Here is a 17,792-nt window from a genome sequence, read left to right on the forward strand (position 1 = left end):
GAGCCTCTGTGCACTGGCCTCTTGGGCTGGAACGCCACCCGCTCTGCAACCCAGCTTTCCCCTGTTCCTGCAGCGTTGCCAGGGCCTGCACGTGGGTCCACATGGGAATGGAGAGGGCCAGTACTCCCAGGCCAGGACTCTTTCGAGTCTAAAGCTCCACGTCCATCCCAAGGGAAGATGACCTGGCCTTGCTGGCTGTGAAGTGCGGGTAATGATAATGCCCATCCCTGGGGATTACATGAGACCATGGGCCCACAGGGTATGGCCAGGGTCTGGCCTACCACTGATCTTCAGTGTACAAGTACGTGCGTGCTCAGTCATGTCTGTCTCTTTGTGACCTCCTGGACTGTACCCCTCCAGGCTTCCCTGTCCATGGGATTCTCCAAACAAGAATATTGGAGTGGGTTGCCATTTCCTACTCCAGGGGATCTTCCCAACCCAGGGATTGAACCCACATCTCTTGCATCTCTTGCATTGGCAGGCAGATTCTTTACCACTGGGCCATCTGGGAAGGTTTTAATGAGTCACAGTTATTAAACAGACATTATCAAAATACATGACGCTACACGTTCCCCTTGCAAAGGGATAGCAGACCTCAAACATAAACTGAAGTATGTGTACAGAGACATGGATATCCGATTCTTTAAATAAAGAGCACTCTGCTCTTTGCTTGGGCCTCTCCAAGTCTGCGGTTCTGGGCTTGTGGGTGGAAAAGTGCTTGGCTGTCTGATTACCAGTCTCTGAAACTGACCAGGGAAACCTTCAGAGCCCCTCTGTGGTCACTTCCCTGCAGGTGTTGGTTCCTCCCAGGATTTTCTATAAGGTGGGGACCGTGGCCAGGCCCTGGGCTGGCTGAATGCCCTCCTAGGAAAGCTTTCAAGACAAAATGACACATTTCTGGTCACCCAAGGATCTAGCTTGAAAGCAAGATGGGTGGGGATGTGGGAAAAATAAGGTGAAGTCTCCGCAGGCAGGAGTGCGCCTGTGTGCCTGAAGGGGAGACGCTGGGGATACAGTGACCCTGGGTTCCCCCACCAGTCTGGGCCCTGGCTGGGGCCTGCAGCTATTTGCAGGAAGGTGGGAGGCCAATGCGTCTTAGTTCCTGTCTCAGGGTGGCCCTTCCCCTGGACAGAGTACGTAGAAGCCCTGGGAAGTCGCTGCACAAACAGTCACTGGACAGGCTGTCTCTAGTACCTAACAATCTACCATTATAGGTTTATTTCTTTGCATTGAACATTGCCCCCTCTGCAGATCCTCTTCTATGAGGCAAACATTTCTGGGAGAGGCAAGTCACAGACATTTGTGAGTGAATGGCTCTTTACGGGATTGCTTTTAGCCCTGACAGCACAGGCCAAGATAGCCTGAGGGAGGGCCCTGGGAGAAGCCAGGGTGGAGGTGCAAGTACAGCTCCAGAGACACAAGAAGTGTAGGCCGCCTTAGAGTCTGCACAGATTCCTGGCCTGAGGACCAAATCTGGCCTGCAGATGCCCTTTGATTTGCAAATACCAGGTGCAGGACTCTGTGCCCTTTTAGACAGCCCGGCCTCCATGCCTGGGCACCATCAGCAGGAGGCTGCCTACCCATTTGCTCAGGCAGAGACCCCTCCTCCCATCATTGGGGGGCCTGGAGCCCCTTACGCGCCTCACCTGGAACAGGTAGTCTCCAGGAGGCACGTCGGTGATGTCGACCCACTGGCAGTCGATGTCATGACGGTACATGTCCCAGCAGCCCATGGTGATGCCCTGCTCACCAAAGTTGGCGCACTCGTAACTCTTCTGGATGTCTGCATGTGGAGACAGAGGGAAGCCCAGTCACCAGGCACCCACGGTCCCTCCACCGTGCTCCCCACGAAGGCCCCCAAGCAGCCTGCTAAGCAGAGGCGCATCTCCAGACCCCACCTTCAGCATCTCTCCCTTCTCCAGGCCCACAGCCTTGGCTGCCTCTGGACTCGGCAGCCCATCCCTGCTCTGCTCTGCTTTTGGTAGAATCCCCCCGTCAATTCCCTATCCACATCCCACTGCATCCTCCTCCATGAAGCCCTCCTGGGCCACTCTGGCCCACCCTGGCCTTTCTGAGGAATATCAGCCTGGGAATGAAGCATGCGCTATTCTGGGTAAGTTATGGTGTTTATTGTTGAGCCTGAGGTGGGGTCATCTGGTCTCCCCGAGGGCATCCGTTCTTGGATGTGGTCTTGGTCTGACCCATCTCTCTGACCCGTCCTGGGTCAGCCCCTTGTGTGGCACAGAGTGGGTGCTCAAAACCCATCTGCTGGGTGATTTCATGACATGCCAGGGGCCACATCAACCACTGACATTTAGCACCCATTTACTGAGAGCCTGCCGAGTCTGGGCGCTACTCTTAAGTCCCAGCTGCCCTGAGAAGAGTCATTTGTCTCCTCTTGAGAGAGCTCGGTCAGGCCAGGATGGCAGGGGCGCCCACAGTGGTCACCATGCAGGTATGGAAGTGACTGGGGGTGTGGGTGGGGTGCTGCCTCTGCCTGGGGCAGTCAAGAGAGTCTGGGAACCTCAAAGTGGGGCTTTGAGCTTGAACTGGAAGGTAAGAACCTGTGGGGCTTGTGTATCTGTGTTGGACACAGAGAGAAAGTGTGGCAGCCAGAGCGGGAGGGGACTGCGTGTCAGGTTCAAGGGTTTGAGCCTCACAGGGGAGACCCACCAGTGGACGCACTGGATCCACCAGTGCCTGTCAGCATGACTCTGGGGACCCAGGTGCCTTTATAGCCAGGCCTTGCCCACCCTATCCCTCCAGCCCCAGATGGTAGTCATGAGGTCTCCAGTGAGGAGTCAGCAGGGGCCAGGGTGACACAGAGTCCCGAGCCAGGCCTGGGATCCTGGCCGAATGAGCACACGCGGGAGCATCTGAGTCCCTCAGAATCTCCCTGGCCCGCCCTGTCCCCCGAATACCTCCTTCACATTCTGTGTCCTCCAAGCAGAAGCTAGCTTTGTGGCCCTCTGCCACCTTGGTGCCATTGAGGTTCAGCAGGTCGTAGTGGGTGAACACCTCCATGCTGTGGTAGTGCCTGGGGGCGAGAGGGAGGTCTGGATGTCAGTTTCTGGAAGGATTGCCACCTGCAAGCGATGGCCCAGCTGGCCATTCCCCTCCGGGGACATCTCGAGCAGAGCAGTGTGGTCCAAAGTGGTGGTGGAGGGAGAAAAGTGTGCAGTGGACAGGGCATTATGAGATGGGGGATGGGACAGAAGTGGAATCGTGGTGCTTCCATGGGCTCCGGAGGGGTCAACCCACTACCTTCCTGAGCCTCAGTTTTTTCATCTGCTAAATGGGAATAATCATGTAATGGATGGGGTGCAATGGGAATTAATCAGATAAACTGATGAACAGGGGGCTCAGCATCAATAAGCTCAATAAATTAGGATATATTTAGTAAAAGGATGTAGCACCCTCCAGAGACCTAAAGTGGCTGTCACAGCTCATTCATACCTGGGCACTTTCTGCAGATGAATGCAAGTCACTCTTCGATGTCTTTCAGTTCAGTTCAGTTCAGTAGTGTCCGACTCTTTGCGACCCCATGAATCGAAGCACGCCAGGTCTCCCTGTCCATCACCAACTCCCGGAGTTCACTCAAACTCACGTCCATTGAGTCGGTGATACCATCCAGCCATCTCATCCTCTGTCATCCCCTTCTCCTCCTGCCCCCAATCCCTCCCAGCATCAGAGTCTTTCCCAACGAGTCAGCTCTACGAATGAGGTGGCCAAAGTACTGGAGTTTCAGCTTTAGCATCATTCCTTCCAAAGAACACCCAGGGCTGATCTCCTTCAGAATGGACTGGTTGGATCTCCTTGCAGCCCAAGGGACTCTTGGGAGTCTTCTCCAACACCACAGTTCAAAAGCATCAATTCTTCAGCACTCAGCTTTCTTCACAGTCCAACTCTCACATCCATACATGACCACTGGAAAAACCATAGCCTTGACTAGACGAACTTTGTTGGCAAAGTAATGTCTCTGCTTTTGAATATGCTATCTAGGTTGGTCATAACTTTTCTTCCAAGGAGTAAGCATCTTTTAATTTCGTGGCTGCAATCACCATCTGCAGTGATTTTGGAGCCCCCCAAAATAAAGTCTGACACTGTTTCCACTGTTTCTTTAGAAAACGTTTAAAGTGGGAGTATGGTCGGGAGGGAGACAGAATGAAGAGGGGAAGAAAGGGTGGGAAGAGCAGGCGCTGATGAACAGGGAACACATGTGTCCCAAACTAGGTGATGGAGGCAGAAACTTGTGCTCCTGGCATCAAGAAAATTTTTTTTAAAAAGAGGGGGAAAAAGGGGCTTTGAGACCCCGTGGGAGGGAGAGGGTGACCAGCACATCCTCTAAAAGGGAGCAGAGAAGGAAGAGAGATAGTGCACCCCCGTGGCTCTTGCCCCGGATGAACATTTACCTAAGAGGGTCCCATCTCATCCCTCGGGAAGAATTGAGAACAGATGCAGGTTCTTGGAAAGGCCTGTGTTTGGTGCAGAGTAACATGGGAAACATGGCTTCCGAGAGGCCTTCCTGAGGGGCTTGGTGCCAGGCCCATCCTAAGCTGCTACACGTCTTATCACAAGTGGCTGCAAGTATTCGCACTCGCTCGTCTGTCATTCCAGCAACATTTGGAAAATGGGAGAAGGCACCAGGTGCCAAGGTTTGGGGAACAGAATCATGAGTTTTGTTTCCCTGTGACCTGAGTTCCCTCCGCAGGAAAGAGGGAATGATAGCATGACCCCCGTCAGGGGTTCTGTAAAGATGAACTAGGAGACGGACTTCCCTGGTTGAGTCCAGAGGCTAAGACTCCACCTTCCAATGCAGGGGGTGTAGGTTCAGTCCCTGGTCAGAAAGCTAAGATCCCACAGGCCTCGTGGCCAAAAAACCAAAACATAAAACAGAAGCAATATGGTAACAAATTCAATAAAGACTTTAAAAAAATAAATAAAAGTAAACTATTAACAGGAAAGAAAACATGGATTAGAAGTCACAGAAATGCCTAACACGGGGCTTGAGACAGAGGAACACTCAGTACCTGTCCACCCTCTCCTTACCACTGCTACTCCCCTGAGTGATGGAGTCCTGCTTTATTACTATCAACACCGCTACCATTGCTACGACTGTGTGTATTAGTCACTCAGTCGTGTCTGACTCTTTGCGACCCTATGGACTGTAGCCTGCCAGGCCTCTGTCCATGGGATTCTCCAGGCCAGAATACCGGAGAGGGTTGCCATTCCCTTCTCCAGGGGACCCATTGCTATGATTATTTCCTGGCCGACAGCAGCTTCCTCGCCGCCCCCCACCACCCCACCCCCAGCCTTAGGTGTTTGCCCTCAGGCTGTCTCGGCTGGATGGGAACAGAAGAGGACAGAGAGAAGAGGAAAATTAAAAGGACAACTTTTCAGAGAGGAAATGAGAGGCCCTTTCCCCTTCTTCCTGCATTGGGCTGGTGCTATAAATAACGTCAGAAGTTCCTAACTTGGGCTTTTCCCAGGTCACTTGGGTTCCTGGGTAAAAGGATGCTGAGCCAGGGACCCATGGGGAACAGTTACAAGGATGCATTCTGTGGCAGTTGAAGGAATGACTTTGAAAGAGTCTATTTTGGCTTCTTGAAGGAGCAAGATGGGACACAAGGTCTGACTCACTGCCTAAAACATGTCTACCTCTTTCAGAGAGGGGTTTATGTTGCTATGTTTACTGGCTGGAAAGACTGAAGAGGAATAGGTTTATGTTCCACTGTCTAAACAAAATGCAGACGGAGCCCACAGACAGACTCTTGTAAGGCTGACCTTCTCCTGCTGCCCATGCTTCCTGCAGACTTGATTTAAGAGTCTTCCCCGACTCTTCGTTTTTTCCCCTGTGGACACAGGGAGGGAAGCAGCTGGCTGGAGACTCATGATGCTAGCTAGCTATGGTCCGGGAGCCTCTGTGTTTTACTGCTGGGGCGTGTGTGGACATCACCTCCCGGGCCACCTCTTCTCCCAGCGGGCTGGTTGGAAAGCCCAGGGGCACCCACCCTTCACCACCCACACTCACACCCCAGGAGATTCAGATCGAGGCTGCTGGGAAGGAGGGAGGAAGCATCTGGTGATCCAGGGACATTTTCTCATTTCAGGCTGAGCGTCCTAATCTTCAGAGGTCTAAGAGGTATCCTGATCTATGGGATAAAGACAGGGAAACACCGGTTTGCAGAGATTCAGGAAGTCTAGGCAGGACAGAACACCGGACACTAGCTCACTGGAGGCCGTCGGAGGTCGTTGCAACTTGGCGGAGAGGAAGGGTGATCTTCCACCGTGAGACTAGAGAGCGAGGTACACTAAGGCACGGCACCAGCCGAGGTACAGGGCTCTGGGTGAACACGCGGATGACAGACAAAGACAGTCCAGAACAAGAAGTGAGGTTTGGGTATGTTCTTTGTTACCCTAGGTCATCTCGGGCCCGGATAAGACTTTCCGTCTGAGCATCAGCGCATGTTACAGAGATGCTTCACTCTTCTTCCTTTCTTATACCAGCCATGTGTCCCCCGGTGCCTCCAGGTTGGCCAGTCCTGACTGGCATTCAGGTGTGGATCAGAAGATGCTCCCATTCCCATTTCAGAGAACGTAGGGGTGTGTTCCAACCTCAGGAGGTGCTGCCACAAAAGGGCAGGAGCCCTGCTGCTCGCTCGGCCTTGCCCTTCCCCACCTGCTAGGCAGTCCTCGGGTGGAACAAAGCCCTCCCGGATGGGATGAAGGCCTCAATTTGGCTCACTGAGGCCGCACGGAATCTGCAGGGCTTTGACCCAAAACATGGGCTGCTCTGCACATGGTGGCGGGGGTGGGGGGGGTGATGAACGAAAGTCCCGCCTTTTGTAGCCAGGCCACCCGTGTGGGGGGGGTGATGAACGAAGTCCCGCCTTTTGTAGCCGGGCCACCCGTGTGGGGGGGTGATGAACGAAGTCCCGCCTTTTGTAGCTGGGCCACCCGTGATCAGAGGGTCTGGCACCTGTGTTGGATATCCGTCTCCCTGCATCTCCAGCTCCCAGTTCCCCTCCAGGGCTTTCCTGAGGTAGGGGGCAAGGCAGGATGCTGCACCCTGGGACACAGCGGGGGCTGAGAACCAGGAGCGGCAAGGCTGCTCTGTGACATCATGTGCCAGGTGAGCAGTGTGGCCCACTAGCTGGGGCACAAGAAGCAGGAAGGGGACCCCCATCAGGATCATCAGTCAAGAGCCATGGTGATGAGAGAGAATGGCTCAGAGCATTTCCCTTTAGGCTGGCTCGTGAGGAGGCTCTGAGAGGGCTCAGTCTCTGAGCGTCGCCTTGTGTGTGCCTGCTCAGTTGCTAAGTTGTGTCCAACTCTTTGTGACCCTATGAACTGTAGCCTGCTAGGCTTCTCTGTCCATGGGATGTCCAGGCAAGAACACTGGAGTGGATTGCCATTTCCTTCTCCAGGGGATCTTCCTGACCCAGGGATCAAGCCCACGTTTCCTGCATTTCCTGCACTGGCAAGCGGGTTCTTTACGGCTTTGCCACCTGGAAGCCCCTGTGGTGTTTCATCTTAGCACTTTCAAAGACTATATCTCTGTTCCTCATCATAGCATCAGCTAAATTGGGAGTGACCATTTTACAGACTCAGGCTAACTTGAGCCAGAGTTCTCAACTTTGACTTCACAGATGGGCTTTAGCATCTGTAAATCTGCTGAAACAGGGTGTAAAATCCAGAAATAATTTTTTTGAGTGGAGGATGGGTCAGTTCTCATCATGCTCCCAAAGGGACCCAACAGAGAGATTCAGGGCCAGGAGTCCTGTTGAAGGTCCTCCCACAGGTCCTGGAGAAGCTCCCCTGGAGCTCTGGAGGCCAGGCGTGGGGAGTTTCTTACACTCCCTGGGGTCTTGTGGTCAGAGGTTCTCAGCCACAGTCCAGGAGGGCAAGGCTGAAGGGACATATGCTTAGCCAGTGTGATCTTTCCCACCCATTCCTTCCAAACCGTTGATTACAACATCTGTAAACAAAGAAAGGAAATAGACCACAGGAAAAGCAGGGTTTGGGGCGGGGAGGTCAGGGTGGCTTGGAGCTCCGGCTCAGAAGAAACACTTCCATGAGGTCACCATGTGTATTCTCAGAGAAGAAACCATTTCTTGGAGAGCAAGCCTATGTCACAGGGAGAGCCCTACCGTGTGATGTCTGGGTGGAGCACCATATATGGGGCAGAGACTCAATTACCTTCTACTTATAGATCCAAAGGGCAGCGCTTCCGCCATGTATTCTCAGAAGGAAATCAGGCACCCATACGTCAGGGCTTTAATTTTACTCTCTGACTCCCTCCCTGCAGAAGACCTCCATGCTTCTATATAAAGACCCAAACTTCTTTGGCTAATTAGGACTTTCAGGACATACCAAGAGTAATTGCAGTTGACCTTTGAACAACGCAGAGGTTAGGGGCACTGACCTCCGAGCAGTTGAAACTCCAAGAACTGTTATCTCAGCCTCAGAAACAAAGGAGCTCAGAAATGACTCACCCGAGGGCAGGAAACTGAAACTGCCTGGATAGAATCCGGACACAAGCAGCCCTAATTCTTTTGATTCCATGTATTGTGATCTCTAATCGAACACAAACTTTTCCCCACACTGAGTTAATTTAAAAGCTATAAAATGAAAATATGTAGAGGTACTACGTTAATTGGAAAAGAAAAATTCATGTATAAAGGGACCCACGCATTTCAAATCTGTGTTGTTCAAGGGTCAACTACATAAAGGAATATTAGCACCCCCAAGTTCTATCACAGTCCTTTCTTTTTTTTTTTGATACAGACCATTTTTGACCAGATTATTAAATCTATTACAATAATGCTTCTGTCTTATGTTTTGGTTTTCTGGCCATGAGGCATGTAGGGTCTTAGCTCCCTGACCAGGAGCTAAGAACCTGCAACCCCCTGCATTGGAAGGTGAAGTCTTCACCACTGGGCCACCAGGGAAGTTCAAATTGTCCTTTCTTTTGAAATGGAGTGAACAACTCTATCCCTAAACAGTTTCAAATGTGACTAGGCCATAAATTATGACATGAAAAAGCAGCCCAACAGATTTGTGATGAAGACTAGGGGAAAGACAGGAAAGGGTTAGTTGCTCAGTCATGTCTGACTCTTTGCGACCCCATGGACTGTAACCCACCAGGCTCCTCTGGGCATGGGACTCTCCAGACAAGAATACTGGAGTAGGTTGCCATTCCCGTCTCCAGGCGATCTTCCCGACCCAGGAATGGAACCCAGGTCTCCTGCATCACAGGCTGATTTTTTTACTGTCTGAGCCACCAGAGGAGCCCTTCTGAAGACTGGGGGAGGTACCAGGAAGGGCACATACTGGGAGTCAGGCAGGCCCCAGTTAGGACCCCCATTCCCCAACTTCATCCTGGACAAGTCATGTGAATGCAGAGCCACAGCTTCCTGATTCAGAATAAGGAGGGTACCCTGCCTGGTACCTTTTTCTACCAACTCTAGTTCTTGTGTCCCTAACAGTGATCATCACACTTCAGAGCTGGAAGGACCTAGAGGTCAGCCAGACTGGGGCCTCTCAGACTGATGGCACACAATCCCTTGGGGACCTGTTAACATGCAGATTCTTACGCAATCTTACGTCAATCTCCCAAGGGCCCTGGATTTGACACTGACTGCAGATGCTGCCAGCCCTCGTGGGGACCTGATGCAAAACTCTTGTAGGGATGGGAATTTAAGCACAGCGACCCTGCATTCCCGCTGGGTCAAAGTCTGTGGTCCCTTGGGGAAGGGGTGGGAAGGTGGCTGCCATGTTGAATGGCAGGGGCCTCCCTCTGTTCGTTTTCAAAACTGCTCACTCTGTTCCCTCTACCCACCCAGCTCAGGTCAGAGCAGCAAAATGAGAGCCAGCAGCAACAGACAGAGGGTTCTGGATTAGGGTGGGAATCAAGCAAAGGAACAAAAGGAAGGAGGTTGGGGAGCACAGGGAGATGAATGGCAAGGCTTCTGTTGGCTCCAGCTTGGGCTGGCTCTGGGGCTGTGCTCTGCTCTCATCCAGGAATTTATATAGCACTGGGAACAAGCCACAGACTGAGGGTGGGAAGGGACAGTGGAGGTCCCAGCTGACATGGCCCAGATGGCCTGACATCATGCAGCTGGTTAGAGGCATGGCTGGGTTGAGAGACCAGGTCTCATGACTCCTGGGCCTAGAACTTGTGTCTCCACACTCACCATCTTCCTAGAGACGTTCAACATGTAGAACATACTGGTCTTTAAAATAACCCACATGCCACAAGTAGAGAGACTGCATGCCGCAACTAGAGAAGCCTGGGCACCACAACGCAGACCCAGTACAGCCAAAAATAAAGATAAAGTAGACTAGACTAGAATAAAATATATTTCTACATGAACTCAGCATCCAACACCTGCAGCACCCCAAGCTCCCTGCAGAGCACGAATGTGCTGAGAACACACCTGACACCATTGACTGAGGTCAATGGAGGGGCACTGGGTTCTCAATGAAGTTTGTTTCTGAGGTGTCAGGGGCAAGAAAGAGAGCAGGCTTGGAGAGGGTGAGGTGGGCCAGGCCTCTGGGAGGGGAGAACGCTGTCTGCAAATGTAAAGGAGCCCTCCAGCTAGGGGGAGCCCTGCCCCCAGGACCATGTGGCCGCTCAGCTGTGTCTAAGTGGCCCTGTGAGTCTGCGTCCCATCTGGGTCCCGTGGGTTGGCAGGCTGGGGCAGGGAGGGATGGCTCACCTGTGGCAGTCATGCCAGATCCAGGCATGGCGCCCGTTCTTGGGTCGGAAGTCGGACTGGCCATTGTTGTGGATCTGGGAGGAGAAGCGTAGGAGCCGCCGGTAGCCCGTGGTGGGGTTGGTCTGGGCGGCCGAGGCCGAGAGGCAGTTCTCCTCCATGGCGCACTGCAGCATGAACATGGGCCGGTCCTCTAGGTAGGTGCTTTGCTGCACGATCTCTGCGTTGAGGACCAGGTCAGGGGCGGCTGGGAGCAGGGCAGACACAGGCTTCAGACAGGCCAGAGACCCCACGCCCCTTCCCACCTAGGTTTCCTCTGATTCCCGAGCAGTGACTGGCCTGCATGCCTGCCGAGCATCTGGAACTGGCTCTTGTGGTCTCCCCTATCGGGGTCAGGGATTACTACCCCCAACTCCTTCTCCCTTCTCTGAGAGCCCTGCTGGACACCTCTGCAGATCTCACTGTGTGCATGCATGCTTAGTGGTTCAGTGGTGTGTGACTCTTTGTCATGTTTGCAAAATATTGTCAGTAGTTCAATCTGGGTAATGGGTCCATAAGGTTTCATTATATTAATATTATTCTATCTCCTTTAGAATAATCCTGGAGTAACAGGCAAATTTGGCCTTGGAGTACAGAATGAAGCAGGGCAAAGGCTAATAGAGTTCTGCCAAGGGAATGCACTGGTCATAGCAAACACCCTCTTCCAACAACATAAGAGAAGATTCTACGCATGGACAACACCAGATGGTCAACACCAAAATCAGACTGATTATATTCTTTGCAGCCAAAGATGGAGAAGTCCTATACAGTCAGCAAAAACAAGACCAGGAGCTGACTGTGGCTCAGATCATGAACTGCTTATTGCCAAATTCAGGCTTAAATTGAAGAAAGTAGGGAAAACCACTAGACCATTCAGGTATGACCTAAATCAAATCCCTAATGATTATACAGTGGAAGTGAGAAATAGATTTAAGGGACTAGATCTGATAGACCGAGTGCCTGATGAACTATGGCTGGAGGTTTGTGACATTGTAGAGGAGACAGGGAAGAAGACCATCCCCAGGAAAAAGAAATGCAAAAAAAGCAAAATGGCTGTCTGAGGAGGCCTTACAAATAGCTGTGAAAAAAGGGAAGCAAAAAGCAAAGGAGAAAAGGAAAGATATACCCATTTCAATGCAGAGTTCCAAAGAATAGCAAGGAGAGATAAGAAAGCCTTCTTCAGTGATCAATGTGAAGAAATACAATGGGAAAGACTAGAGATCTCTTCAAGAAAATTAGAGATAGCAAGGGAACATTTCATGCAAAGATGGGCTCAATAAAGGACAGAAATGGTATGGACCTAACAGAAGCAGAAGGTATTAAGAAGAGGTTGCAAGAATACACAGAAAAACTATACAAAAGACATCTTCACGACCCAGATAATCATGATGGTGTGATCATTCACCTAGAGCCAGACATCCTGGAATGTGAAGTCAAGTGGGCCTTAGAAAGCATCACTACGAACAAGCTAGTGGAGGTGATGGAATTCCAGTTGAGCTATTTTAAATCCTGAAAGATGATGTTGTAAAAGTGCTGCACTCAATATGCCAGCAAATTTTGAAAACTCAGCAGTGGCCAAAGGACTGGAAAGGTCAGTTTTCATTCCAAGAAAGGCAATGCCAAAGAATGCTCAAACTACCGCACAACTGCACTCATCTCACACGCTAGTAAAGTAATGCTCAAAATTCTCCAAGCCAAGCTTCAACAATACATGAACCATGAACTTCCAAATGTTCAAGCTGGTTTTAGAAAAGGTAGAGGAACCAGAGATCAAATTGTCAACATACACTGGATCATCAAAAAAGCAAGAGAGTTCCAGAAAAACATCTATTTCTGCTTTATTGACTATGCTAAAGCCTTTGACTGTGTGGATCACAATAAACTGTGGAAAATTCTGAAAGAGATGGGAATACCAGACCACCTGACCTGCCTCTTGAGAAATCTGTGTGCAGGTCAGGAAGCAACAGTCAGAACTGGACAGGGAACAACAGACTGGTTCCAAATAGGAAAAGGAGTACATCAAGGCTGTATATTGTCACCTTGCTTATTTAACTTATATGCAGAGTACATCATGAGAAATGCTAGGCTGGAAGAAGCACAAGCTGGAATCAAGATTGATGGGAGAAATATCAATAACCTCAGATATGCAGATGACACCACCCTTATGGCAGAAAGGAAACAAGAACTAAAGAGCCTCTTGATGAAAGTGAAACAGGAGAGTGAAAAAGTTGGGTTAAAGCTCAACATTCAGAAAACAAAGATCATGGCATCTGGTCCCATCACTTCATGGCAAATAGAAGAAAAACAGTGGAAACAGTGTCAGACTTTATTTTTTGTGTGTTCCAAAATCACTGCAGATGGTGATTGCAGCCATGAAATAAAAAGGTGCTTACTTCTTGGAAGAAAAGTTATGACCAACCTAGACAGCATATTAAAAAGCAGAGACATTACTTTGCCAACAAAGGTCCATCTAGTCAAGGCTATGGTTATTCCAGTAGTCATGTATGGATGTGAGAGTTGAACTATAAAGAAAGCTGAGCACCAAAGAATTGATACTTTTGAACTGAGGTGTTGGAAAAGACTCTTGAGAGTCCCTTGGACTGCAAGGAGATTCAACCAGTCCATCCTAAAGGAAATCAGTCCTGGATGTTCATTGGAAGGACTGATGTTGAAGCTGAAACTCCAATAGTTTGGCCACCTGATGCAAAGAGCTGACTCATTTGAAAATACCCTGATGCTGGGAAAGATTGAAGGCAAGAGAAGAAGGGGACGAGAGAGGATGAGATGGTTGTATGGCATCACCAACTCAATGGATATGAATTTGAGTAATCTCTGGGAGTTGGTGATGGACAGGGAGGCCTGGCATGCTGCAGTCCATGGGGTAGCAAAGAGTCAGACACGACTGAGAGACTGCACTGAGCTGAACTGAATCTCCTTTAGAGTGGCTTGAGATTTTCCATAATAAAAAGCAGACAATAACAATGAATCAGGGCTTCTCTGGTAGCTCAGATGGTAAAGAATCTGCCTGTAATGCAGGAGACCTGGGTTCAATCCCTGGCTTGTGAAGATCCCCTGGAGAAGGGAATGGCAACCCACTGCATTATTTTTGCCTGCAGAATGCCATGGGCAGAAGAGCCTGGTGGGCTACGGTCCATGAGATCGAAAGGAGTCGGACACAACAGTGACTAAGACTTCTAACTTCTAACAGTGAAATCATGCTACCCATAGAGAGAACACTCTTAATACTTTGGTCTGATTCTTCTGGGAATTACAAATTCCCACCATGTGTAATACTGTGTGAAGATTTGTACTACATACAATACTACTTGTATTAGTCTGTTAATGCTGCCTCTCTCAAAACATATCTTGACATATTCACTTGTTCATAGATATCCATTACAATATTTAATTGATAACCCTAACCTACACTTTATTTATTTTTAAATTAATTAATTAATATTACTTATTAACTTTTGACCGCAGTATATCTTTGTTGCTGTGTGGGACTTTATCTAGTTGCGGAGAGCGGGGTCTGTTCTCTAGTTGCGGTTCTCAGGCTGCTCTCAGTTGCAGAGAATGGGCTCTAGGCGAGAGGGCTTAGTTGTCTGGTGGCATGTGGGATCTTTCTGGAGCAGGGACTGAACCCATGTCCCCTGCATTGGCAAGTGGATTCTTAACCACTGGACCACAGTTAAAGATAAAGCAGTGATAAACATCCTGTAGTAAATCTCCGTGTGTAACTTTAATCGTTTCTTCAGAATATATTTCTGTAACTTGCTGGGGGCAGGTTGCATGCTTTCAAGGCTCTGATATATATCCGGTTCTACCAGTTTCCCCTTGCACTGTTGCTCCACATGAGAGTTTTAACCCAGTTACCTCTTTTAAAACAAGCTTGACCTATTCAATTAGCACAATGTACATAGCAGGTGTTAAAAAAAAATAATCACCAGTGGTTACAATCTATGTTTACTAAACAGTTATAGTAGAAGGATTAACTTCTTCGCCAAAGGATTAACTGTGTCTCTGTTTAAAAGTGAGATTCTACTGAACATTTCTAGTGTACCTCAATTCACAGGAATGTAGTATATGAATCATTTATGACAAGACCCAGGGACTTCCTGGGTGGTCCAGTGGCTAAGACCTTGCCTTCCGACGAAGGGGATGTGGGTTCGATCCTTGGTTGAGGAACAAAGACCCAAAGACCCCACATGCCTCGTAGCCAAAAACAAAAACAAAAGAAACATAAAAGCAATATTGTAACAAAATTAATAAAGGCTTTAAAAAAATGATCCACATCAAAAAAAAAATCTCAAAACAAGCAAACAAACCTTCAAACCTAAGACCCATCCATCTTTTATTTTCTGATGCTTGCAAATTTCTGAGGTGAGTGTCTTCTATGAGCTTTGCTTCCCTCATGTTCATCACTGCCTGGAGCAATTCTGCCCAGTCTGGGTCCCCTCCCTGGCTGTGCATGGAGCCCAGTAGGTTTTCAGGATGCACGACTGCTGGTGCTGAGTGTTGAGTGCACAGTTTAATGAGGGTGTTGTGGCCTCTTTTCATGATCTGTACACTAGTCAGTACTTAATGGACAATCCCTTTGTCTCCCTCTGCACTGGTCACTGGGGTCTCCATCAGGCTCTCTTCTTTCCGGGAGGAGGCCAGCCCTACCTCCGTCTCAGGAGTCTCAAGGTAACGTGGCCTGACTTAGCTGGTAGCCCATTCTCAACACCTGCCATGGAATGAGATCTTGACCTTCCTAATACCCAAAGCATCCCCAACTCTGTGCGACCCTATGGCCTGTAACCCACCAGGCTTCTCTGTCCATGGGATTTTCCAGGTGAGAATACTAGAGTGGGTTGCCATGCCCTCCTCCAGAGTATCTTCCCAACGCAGGGATCAAACCTGGGTCTCCTGCATTCCAGGCAGATTCTTTACCGTCTGAGCCACTAGGCAAGCAAAAGGTTGCTAGAAGAATATATTTTCTCTTTATGAATAAAATATGAAGCCAGATCAGTGTTCCTGGCCCCAGTGGCTCTTCCTCCCCCTGCAGACTCTGACTGATGCCTTCAGCCTAGGCAGAGGGGTTCTTTGAGCAATAGCCCCATGAAGGTCATTTTTGGTCTGCCGTGAGCATGTGAGGGCCCTGTTGATCTCATAATTCTTGGTCCTCATAATGAAAAACTCCCCTTTGATCTCAGTATCTAGGAGTGGACTTCTCTTGACTCAGGGTTTGTTTCTACCTCATGCATGGTGGTGGTGGTGGTTTAGTTGCTAAGTCGTGTCTGACTCTTGTGATCCTGTGGGCTGTATCCTGTCAGGCTCCTCTGTCCATGGGATTCTCCAGGCAAGAATACTGGAGTGGGTTGCCATTTCCTTCTCCAGGGGATCTTCCCGACCCAGGAATTGAACCTGGGTCTCCTGCATTGCAGGCAGATGATTTACCAACTGAGTTATGAGGGAAGCCCAGGCATACTGTTAATTATATTAAAGACCACATTTCTCTCTTTCCTTTGGCTGGTAGGAAGCTTGCTGTATAATGACAACAATAAATGTATACGACTCTATGACAGTAAATGTATGTGCTGTGCTAGCCTAAGTTGTGTGCAGTTGTGTCCAATTCTGTGTGACCCCACGGACTGCAGCCCGCCAGGCTCCTCTGTCTGTGGGATTCTCCCAGCAAGAATATTGGAGTGAATTGCCGTGCCCTCGTCCATGGGATCTTCCCAGCCCAGGGATCGAACACACGTCTTTTACATGTCCTGCACTGAAAGTCAGGTTTTTTTTTTTTTTAATCACTAGCACCACCAGGGAAGCCCAGTAAATGTATAGGTCTCTATAATATACAAACTTTTATTAATCTCTGTCAGTTCCAGTTTGAGCCACTCTCATTTGCCAATACCTACTTTTTAAAAATTATATATATATATATATATAAAATTTTAAATATTTACTTATTTGGCTGTACCAGGTCTTAGTTGCAGCATGCAGAATCTTCAGTTGCAGCATGTAGGATCTAGTTTCCTGACCAGGGATCAAACGCAGGATACTAGCATTGGGAGCATGCAGACTTAGTCACTGGACCATCAGAGAAGTCTCCCTACTTTTTTCTAAATCTGCTTTTATCTTATACTACCTTGAATTTTACTTAGGTTTATATTATCTTAGTTTCTTTTTTGATAAATGGTATATTAAAAATATAAATAAATTATTAAGCTGAGAAAAGACTCCCGATGATGGGGAGATCACATCTCTCTGCCTGGGGGTCTGGTAAGGGTGGTACTCTCACTCTTTCCTCTCAGAAAGGATGCAACAATATATAATGTCTCCCCAGAGAAGCTCACGCTGGGGTTGAGAGTCCTGCTTTACAAGGGTTACGAAATGCTGAAGGGGTCTAAAAGGGGGAGAAGTCGCTGAGTTCAAGTTTAATCTCCCTAGTTCTCCGTGATGGTAAACGACAGCGCATCAGTGTTTTTTAAGCGGTTGCACGTGTCATTGTCACATTTAATTTCCAGGCTCTAGGAAAAACAACGAAGACTGTGGATCATAGGGGTGAACTAACTTTGCCAAGATCAGCTAATAAACGGCAGGCAATGCCTGGTCTGGAGTCCTTTGGCCAGGCTCAGGGCCTCTCCCACCTCCCAGATCCACAAGGAAATCCTTTGATAAGGCAAGGAGGGTGGGATCCAGAGAAGAACACACCCACAGGGCTGTCAGCCAGTCCTTTCAGCTTGGCAGGGAACCTGCTGAGATGGCCATTCTGAATTCTGGCCAAGGTGGGGATAGAGGTGGGGGTGGGGGCTCCCTTCCATATTGTCAAGCTCTCTAGGATTCCCAGGGAGTCACTAGGAGGTTAAATCACCCTGTGTGTGTGTGTGTGACAACAAAAAATGATCTATGTCCTTTTGTTTTTTTGACCATTCCACACAGCATGTGGGATCTTAGTTTTCGGACCAGGAATTGAACCTATATCCCCTGCATTGGAAGCGCAGAGTCTTAACCATCGGATCCCCAGGGAAGTCCCAGGAAATGATCTGG

At 49.3% G+C, this 17,792-nt stretch overlaps 1 protein-coding gene across 1 annotated transcript in view; it reads right to left on the minus strand.

The window, feature by feature from the left end:
* The window catches only part of LOXL2 (lysyl oxidase like 2), a 113,146-nt gene that overhangs the window by 5,375 nt on the left and 89,979 nt on the right, over positions 1 to 17,792 (minus strand). Inside the window, 3 exon segments of the mRNA NM_001099053.1 lie at positions 1,647 to 1,783; positions 2,922 to 3,037; positions 10,722 to 10,965. Coding sequence (NP_001092523.1) covers positions 1,647 to 1,783; positions 2,922 to 3,037; positions 10,722 to 10,965 — 497 coding nt within the window.

The sequence above is a fragment of the Bos taurus genome, chromosome 8 (genome assembly GCF_002263795.3).
Source record: "Bos taurus isolate L1 Dominette 01449 registration number 42190680 breed Hereford chromosome 8, ARS-UCD2.0, whole genome shotgun sequence".
In the NCBI taxonomy this organism is placed as follows: domain Eukaryota; kingdom Metazoa; phylum Chordata; class Mammalia; order Artiodactyla; family Bovidae; genus Bos; species Bos taurus.